Here is a 9,377-nt window from a genome sequence, read left to right on the forward strand (position 1 = left end):
ATGATGTTTAAGGTCGAACCGCGTTCTTTTCCTGCTCTGCAGCTTCATCATGGGAGGTGTAGTGTTTGCTAAGTTATTAAGTGGTGGAAGAAGTTCTCTGCAGCACGGGGCTTTTTAAGCCAAGGATCCTCTTACTACACCCCCAACTACATAGTTTGTATAAAATAAAGTTTCATATTAAACTGGGCCTGCAATACTGGGCCTAAAGCCTCTATACGTATCTTTTTAGTGCATAAAACTAAGCCAATAAAATAATAAATGTTGCCATGATTTTATAAATCATGTTTTAATGTTAAACACACATGTGGCAGAGTGAATCTTTATGATGAACTGGATCTGTGGATGGCTACCTTACCTATAGGCCTGTAAGCCTATCATCAATGGGTTGTTTCTCCACAAATAGAATATTTTAAATATTTGATTAGGACAATGCACATTAATCAACATTTCTGTGAATGCGCCAATTTGATCTAATTTGCTATTTTTTAACTGTAGTCCTACCAAGCATGCACATCTTTATGGTGGGAAGAAACCGGAGCACCTGGAAGAAACCAACGCAAACAACATCCAAACTCCACACAGAAAGGCAAATCCGGACCTGGGTCTGGAGCCCAGAACCTTCTTGCTGTGATGCTGTGAACCACTTAGCCACCGTGCTGCCAAACAGGCTGATTTATATTATCTAATAATATGTTAGCCAGGGAAAACGCTGACAAACCCCTGGTAAATTTGAAAATTAATCTGCAAGTCAGCCCGGCCAAGAGCACCAATCACAACCGGCTTGAAGCGGGCTTTCCATGATGACGATAGATTTGCTTACAATTCAACATGGCGGCCACCGAAGCGCAGCGACCCGCTGATGCTGTTACATCACCTGGATCGTTGCTCTGATTGGCTGAAGGACTATCCAACTGCGCCCAGAGGCATTTGAGCGGCGTCCGTTGGTGCCCTTTGCAAATATAATAGTGGAGATAGCGGAAGGGGAGGAGAACACCTACCTCGTGTCCAGAAGAGTCTCACGTGTCCGGATCAACGACATCTTCGCAGCACCAACGCTTCCGACTGACTGACGGGGAAATGAAGAAGACACCAAAACCCCGAAAACACAACAACGCAACCGTAACTCTCTCATCCAAACCCTTTCCCCCCTTAAACAGACCCAAACATGGCACCAACGTGTGAAACATTCCTTTATTATAAATAGATCATTTGTATAAAAAACGGGCATGCTTCAAGTCAACCATGGCATTTAGACACGTCACAACCAAAATCAGTTTAGCCGAAAAAACAGCGACGGACTCGTCTCGTGATGCAGGTCGACGGACGGACGGACGGACGACAAGGAATTTTCACAACCACGATTTTTTTTTTTTTTTTTTTTTCTTTTTAAACGCACAATTAGAATTACAACAGATATGATTGGTCCCCACAATTATCTCTGAAACACTTGTTTTTTGTTTTTGTTTTACTTTCAGGGTTCCCGTCCTCCCTCCTGCTTCCCTCGTGGCCTCTCTGGTGGTTTTTATGGTTCCACCTGTTCCCCCGCTGTCTGTAAACATAACACCAGCACAGATGTGATGGTTCAAATCCTCCCTCCTCCGGATCCTTCGCGTTGCTCCGAGCACCACACGATGACTTGTGGCAGAAATCTGCTTCTTTTCTAAATGTCCCCGTGACGTCCTGGTGTTGAAGCCGGCGTTTTCTTCACATGGCGTGGTTGGTGTAGCTGACGTAGGTGGTTTTCGTCGGCGGCACTGAGGTGAGGAGAGCAAAACAGCGGATTGGTTAAGTGAGACTTGGCTTCAATCCCCCGGAGTTCAAGAGTTTAACTCCCCCAAAATAACATGATTGATTTCACACTTGATCTTTGGCAAGTACACATCTCTACTTTCATTAATTTCGGGGCCTCTTATTCAATTTTATAGCATTTGAAAAAGAAAATTGAAGTGTTTTTGAAATAGTATTGAGTAAAAGTTGACATATTCCAGTCTGTGATTATCATCAACATCCATTCCTTTAATTTTAGTCTCAATTATTCCTAATTTCTGCTTTTCTAACTCAAACATTAGCTATAATTTCCTATAGATGAGGTTTATTGATCATTAATTCCAAAAATAACTGTAAAACTTAACTTAAACTTAAAAGTTATTAAGTTAGTGTTACTAAGGGATGAAAATGTAAAAAAAGTGACAAACATTCAAGTAAAAAAGTGTCAAAAGTGTTGAAAAAGAGACAAAAACATAAAAAAAGAAAACGTAAGAAAAACTTAAAAAACTTTGTAAAGCGTCAACAAAAGTTGGGATTTTCAACTTTGACGGGAAGACAACACAAGGGTCACCAATTGATTTGGGGGTTCATCCTCTGGGGATCATGGGCATTCAAACTAAATGTAAAAACGATGATCTGTGGAGACTTGGTCCCCCCACAGCGAACCCTCTGCAGGGTAAACGAGGCTCAGGGAGCCCCTCTCTGGGTCTGGTGGAGACGGGGAACCCGACCCGGGAGCTGCTGCCTGTTAGATTAGGCTCATGGGTTGAGTCAGCACATCTCCACGAGTAAACAAACAAACTGCTGATGGGCCGAGATGCCGCTTTGAAGTGAAACTCGGAGCTGTAAACACTTTTCATCAGATCTGGTCTCAGGTGACGTCCAAACAAACTTCAAGTCGACTTCCTGTTAAATCCTCATTACCGCGGAGACGGCGGCGCTTCACCTCCACATGGCCGACTTTTGGAGAAGTTAATAACTCACGGTGCCTTTTGTTGTGGTTATTGCTCTTCAAACTTCACAAAGTCGGACTCACCACTGAGTGTGAACAAACACTATCGGACTATATTATGTATTATGTTCAACGTTTCTAATTTATTAACCCTCATGTTGTCCTCATGTTGTCCTCATGTTGTCCCCATGTTGTCCTCATGTTGTCCGATATCAATGTTCTTTTTAATTCCCCAAAATAACATGATTGATTCCACCCAACGCTCTTTGGCAAGTACAAATCTCTACTTTCATTAATTTTGGGGCATCTTATTCAATTTTATAGCATTTGAAAAACAAACTGAAGTGTTTTTGAAATAGTATTGAGTAAAAGTTGACATATTCCAGTCTGTGATTATTATCAACATCCATTCCTTTAATTTAAGTCTAAATAATTCCTGATTTCTGCTTTTAATAACTCAAACATTAGGTATAATTTCCTATAAATGAGGTTTATTGACCATAAATTCAAAAAATAACTGTAAGACTAAAGTTAATAAGTGTTACGTAGTGTTGAAAACGTCAAAAAAAAGGGACAAAAGAGTAAGAAAAAGTTAAAAACATCGATAACAAGCGTCAACAAAATTGTTGATTTTTAATTTTGGCGTGAAGACGACACGAGGGTTAAAAAACCAGCCGGGGTCGACGCCAAGGGGCAGCGTGGTGGCCCAATTGTTGGCCCTGTGGCCTCAGACCAAGAAGGTTCTGGGTTTTTCTAAACTTTAGAATACTTTAATACAAGTTTTTATTATGTTCATGTTTGTCTATACTGAACATTAACTTATCGTCACTAGTGCAAAAGAGTTAAACCATGATGTTTGTTTTCAACCAATCAGATTGTCTGTACTTTTACATCGGGGTGGCAGTGGCTCATTCCGTGTGGTGTTAGTTCGGGACCCGGAGGGTCGCAGGTTCAAGTCCCTGTGTGGTGGTGGACTGGTAGCTGGAGAGGTGCCAGTTAACCTCCTGGGCACCGAACCCCCAACTCGGGGCGCCTTGTCACCTGACATGTCTCCATTTAGTGCATGTGTAGGACCTGTTTGTGTGTGTGTGTGTGTGTGTGTGTGTGTGTGTGTGACAACAGAGTGTATAATTGTAATTTACCCTTGTGGGACTAGTAAAGGAAGTTAAAATGAAATAAAACAATTAATTAAATTCAACAACCCATTGAGTTTACCAGTCCCCGGGGCCCACTTAGGTTGCAGGTTCAAGTCCCCAGTTCACCTCCTGAACCTCAAGGCACCGAACCCCCAACTGCTCGGGGCACCTTTGTCTGACATGCCAAACATTTAGTGCATGTGTAGGACCTGTGTGTGTGTGTGTGTGTTTGTGTGTGTGTATGTGTGTGTGTGTGTGTGTGTGTGTGTAATAACAACAGAGTGTATAATTGTAATTTCCCCTTGTGGGACTAATAAAGGAATTTAAAATTAAATAAAAACAATTAATTAAATCCAACAACCCATCGAGTTGGTCCCACTCACCGCTGGCCTCCACGCCCTCGCACAGCTCCGTCTTCACCTCGCCGTTGGGCCGCTCGGCCGCCAGCTGCGACAGCTTGCTGGTCATGGTTGCCACGGTGACGATGGCCTTGAAGCTGCGTTTGCGTTTGGGGACGTTCTGCTCGGGGTGGAAGATGATGATGTAGACCTTGGGCATGTAGAGCATGCCCAGGGAGACGGAGGCGCTGAGGCTGAGGGACACGGTCAGCGTGGCCGTCTGGATGTACATCTGGGGGGGGGGGGGGGGGGGGGGGGGGGGGGGGGGGGGGGGGGGGGGGGGGGGGGGGGGGGGGTAGAAAGCAGGACCCAGTCTTTAACCATCCCAAACTCTATAGCTCTTAAATGCTGTAAAGTCCAGTTCTAGTTCTCCATAGAGCAACAGTAGAGTCAGATCTTTGGCATGGTGTTACCAGCTGGTTGGGGAATTTGACAGTAAGATCTAAAACCCAGATTTTTAATCTGGTTAAGACGGCAGGTGAAGTTAATTATGGGAACACCTGCACCCCTCAACCCGCAGGAGCTTTTTGAACAGGCAACAACCAGGCCGGCTAAGACCACACTGTCTGATGTCTGTCATGTTTGGTTTTCACAGTTTGAGCTGTTGAACTCAGGAAAGAGGGACAGGGTTCCTCTAAATATAACAGGTGTAAGCACTCGTTTGTCCCTCTCGCAGTAAAAGTCGTTAATGAGCAGCGATTCATGTTTTTAATGTATTTCTGTGACTGTGATGGATGAAAAGTATGAATGAAATTGTGTTTTTTTGTATTGAAGTATGGCTGTTATCTTATTTAGTATAGAAAATTGTAAATCTGCAATTTGCACAGGCTCCCATATGTTGACTGTACATTTGTCTTCTAATTTTTTTAACCCTGTGCTTGTAGGTGTGTGTGTAACTCTTGCAGCAAAGTAAGTTACTCAATGTCCCATAAACAGAGACCATAGAAAGTACTTTGACTTTGACTTTAATGGCATCTTAAAGGTGTCGTAGGTGATCAAAAACGTCGTGACGATGCATTTTCTACCTGGTCCAAGAGGCTTTTACAGACTCTGTTTATCTTAAGAAGGACGAGAGTTTTTCTCATCACATCTGGAGATACAGGTTTTTTTTTCCTCTGAGAAAGTATAAAGTCGCAGAAAATGCACCAGGAACCTCAAAATTGTACTTAACCCGTGTGTTGTTTCCCTCAACATGAAAAAATAACACTTTTGGTGTCCCTATCTCAGTGTTTTGTTGCTTTTCATAGAAAGTTTTAAGCTATTATTTATTTATTTTCAACATTTTAATAGTTTTTACCTTCCATTGTCTCATTTGTTGACGTTTTGTCACTTTTTCAACATTTTAGCCGGGTTTTCCAAAGTTTTTGACGCTTACTTCCAGTGTTTTTGAATATAGTTTTTGTCACTTTTTCCAAGACCTTTTGCCTTGTCCGCCATTTTCGACCTCTCATATTTCTGATATTCAAAAAAACTTGGAAACGGGTCAAATTTGACCCCAGGACAACATGAGGGTTAAGTACAATACTTGTTTAACTGTTACTACATTAAACCAATGGAAACCTCTCTTCCCTCCTCTACCTGCACATAAACCTGATAATCTGAAGGAATCATTCCAAAAGTGTTCATTAAAACAAACAGATGGTCGACTGCTTGGCTCATTTACTGGAATCAATCTAGTGGTTAGCGGTTCTGGCTGATGGTCTCGTCTCCTCGGGCCGATGTACGCTGGCACGTAACCAGGCGTCGTTTAGAGTTTTTACTCTGCAGCTGACTGGTGGGAAAGTCAAAGCGGTGAATGTTTGGCAGCGGTTTTCACTTGCAGTTTTTTTTTTTTGTGGATCAATAAAAACATCAATTGCTTTCAGTCGAAGGTTTTTGAATCAGGGAGGGGAGCCTCTGGGACTTTAAATGTTAAAGATCTGTAAGGGATGAGTTTCACTGACATGGAGGGAAAATGGAAGCAACTGGAAATACGGAGTGATTAAAAACAGTTTCAGTTAGAGGAGAACAAGTGTTTTTCAGCATATTGCAGAGAATAGCCCCTGTCACACATGCACTGCAATGCAAATGTGTGAATAACTTCAGTCTCGTATTGCCAGACCTTCCTCCACAGCGCTGTGGTGGAGGAAGGTCTGGCTACCGCCACACAGCATTCTTGGATTGAAGAAAAAACGTATTCTGGTTTATCGGCATTTCTTTAAACCAATCACAACCCGTGTTGGGGGGCGCTAAGCGCCGAGCGGAGCCACAGTGCCGCTGTTAAACAGCCTCGGGAAGGAACTTGTTTTGGTGGAACATGTGTAGGATCAAAAGTTGTTTTAGTCGTGCCAAAAAACTCAGATTGGACAGATAGTCTCGCTAGCTGTCTGGATTTACCCTGCAGAGACCTGAGGACCAGGTAACCATAGTCCTCAGAAATCCACCGGAGGTTGAAATGCTAACACAAAGAAAGTGGTAGGTAACGGACATCCGGCCAAATGGACATTTCCGGATGCCATGGCGCGATCCCAGAAGTGGAACTTCATTCATAAAGACTAACGATTGTGTCATCACTACATTGTGTACTACTACACAATTTTCAGTTGCATAGTACTGTACATGAGAAGCTTGCAGGCAATTTTGACCTCCATAAGGTGTTTAGGTTTAATTACTAATATATACTACTAATATAATACTAATAGCAATAATGAGCCCACTAAGTTAGCCAAACACACACACCCACACACATCTATATATATACACACACACACACACACACACACACACAGCTCAATCAGCTGGTACAAGAAGCTAAGGCCCCCGGGTTAACGGCCTCCCGTTAGTGTCAGACGGCCGGTGGGGAATCCTCAGCGGGGCTCCGCTCAGCCACCAGAAACAGAGAGGGAGGAAGAGGAAGGAAAACATGGGGACAGATGGCGAGTTTCCACTCCCCGAGAGCCCCAAAAACACACCGGTGATTCCAGCAACGCATCAAAGAATCATTAGGAAAATGTATGACGAACAGCGAGGCATCAAGTCGTTTGTGTGCCTGAGAGAAAAACACAAGCCCTGAAGTGATTAATGTGGCCTCTCTCCGACACAAGCTGTTATCACGATACCAAGTGGCACAGAGTGTGAAGGACAGAGGAGGCTGATGAAGAGTAAAGGGAAGAGGAAAAAGAGGAAGAGGTGGAGGGCTGACCCATGGACAACCTCTCCGTAGAGCAGCGATCGAGAGGGCGCGCTGATGGAGTTTCTATCATGCGGCTGGCGCAAAAAACCAGAAGAAACACCAACATCCAAAGGCAAAGAAGAAGATGCCAATGCAAAATGAAATCCAGGAACTTCTGTCGGTGAGGGTCGACGACTACAGTAGATCGTCTAAATTCAAGGAAATTCAATTAAAATATAAATTCAAGTAACGGCATGAGACTCGGTTGTTTATGAGCAAATTACGAACAGACTACGTGACCGCAGTGTCATCTGCATCAGGTCCAACGTCCTGCCCGCTCTACCCAGGCACCATCCAGAGGCGGACTTACCATTAGGCAATGGTCTGCAATTGCCTTGGCCCCTAAGCTACCAGGGGCCCCGTAAAAACGCCTCGTAAACTTATGGTTACGATTTATTGTCTTACTTTTCACCAATTAATCATATCTCTAAACAGTGATACGCTAAAGTGCTATCCAATTGTTTAATTCATGATGAGGAACTCCCCCCGGTCCCTACTACATTGGACTATTCCATTATCCTACCGTAAACAAACAGCTCAGCATGCTGTAAGCCGGAGGCTACAGACGGCTGGAAAATGAAGCAAAGCTACCGAAGTGGTTCTGAAAAAAAGAAGAAGAAGCGGGAAGAAAGCAGAACGTTTTTAGCAAAACGTCCAAAGGTAACAACCTTTTTCACGACGGCTACTGACAACACGAACATTAACGTTACTAAAGAGCAGCAAGAAGCCGGTGCTTGCGCTAGCGATGCTAACACTGATGAAGAGGAGTTACCCACCGGCAGCGTCAGCCCAGGTTGCTCTAGTGAAGACTGGAGAAAAGTTACAAGCACGTTTTTCGCAGATAAATAAGGACTGAAAAGGGAGATAACAAGGGTTGTGAAGTGCCCCATGCCTGTGTTTGCCTTAGGCCTCAAAATGACTAAATCCCCCCCTGGCGCAATCCCTCGCCTAAACCCAACGGCGTCTCTCCAGTAGGTATAAGATTTGAGATGCACAATCTAGGGTTGCGTGCTACATGTGTGAAGGGGAAACTCCGGAGAAGGTCCACACTTGATTTGTCAGAGTTCGTATAAAGGAAAGGTCTTTAAAAGTTAAAGGTGGAATTGAGATTGAGGTTAATGGAGGGCTGAAACCTGGGACTGTGCAGCTGTCCTGGTCTGTTTGGCCCGGACTCACCTTCCTGCCCGATCAAAGCAGAAATGGTTCAATGCCCAGAACTGTGGGAGTCTGATCTGAGAGGCCTGAGAGAAACTGGAGCAGCAGATCTTTAAACTGAACGTCTGCAACAGGACAGAAATGTTAGGGTTATAAAACACAAGACTATTCAATTTAATCCCCTCGTTTTCTACCAGTTCGGAAGACATCAATGACCTCCTAACTGCAGCCCAGGTTCTCCGTCTGCTGAACCCATTTGCGGCTGATCAAGTTTCATGATTCAACATCATGACTCAGCACAGAGTCTCGGCTCTGTCCCCTGTCCTATATTTACATTGTTAAATTCGGCCCTTTCTCTCAAAGTACAGACTGTTCCCTCAAGCGGAAAAAGAGATCATTTTCTAAATTATGGGTTCTGTCACAGTACGTGGTGTACTTCAGTGAAACCTCCAACCCAGACATATTTTATTATAATGGTAAAGAATCTGGATGTTCCTGCTGGTAATGTCACTCGTCTGTTATTTGATGGACTGAAGCTAAAGTGTCCTTAACTGAAAAAAAAACGACTTTCATCAAGTTCAAAGAAATGAGATTTACAGAAAAAACAAAGCACTGCAGTCATCGTCAATCTCGCGAAAGCAAATGTTTGTGAAGGATATTTACAGAAACCCTAGCCTGGCCCTATCAGACTCTGGTCCATTAGCCTGGTCCTACCAGACTCTGGTCCATTAGCCTGGTCCTACCAGACTCTGGTCCAT

General features: G+C 43.8%; 1 protein-coding gene across 1 annotated transcript in view; it reads right to left on the minus strand.

The window, feature by feature from the left end:
* Positions 1 to 1,177: 1,177 nt before the first annotated feature.
* The window catches only part of grm8b (glutamate receptor, metabotropic 8b), a 104,707-nt gene continuing 96,507 nt past the window's right edge, over positions 1,178 to 9,377 (minus strand). The window contains exons 10-11 of the mRNA XM_034880228.1: positions 4,239 to 4,485; positions 1,178 to 1,754 (exon numbers count right to left, since the gene is read on the minus strand). Coding sequence (XP_034736119.1) covers positions 1,705 to 1,754; positions 4,239 to 4,485 — 297 coding nt within the window. The 3' untranslated portion in view covers positions 1,178 to 1,704. The remainder of the gene's footprint in view (positions 1,755 to 4,238; positions 4,486 to 9,377) is intronic.

The sequence above is a fragment of the Etheostoma cragini genome, chromosome 8 (assembly GCF_013103735.1).
Source record: "Etheostoma cragini isolate CJK2018 chromosome 8, CSU_Ecrag_1.0, whole genome shotgun sequence".
In the NCBI taxonomy this organism is placed as follows: domain Eukaryota; kingdom Metazoa; phylum Chordata; class Actinopteri; order Perciformes; family Percidae; genus Etheostoma; species Etheostoma cragini.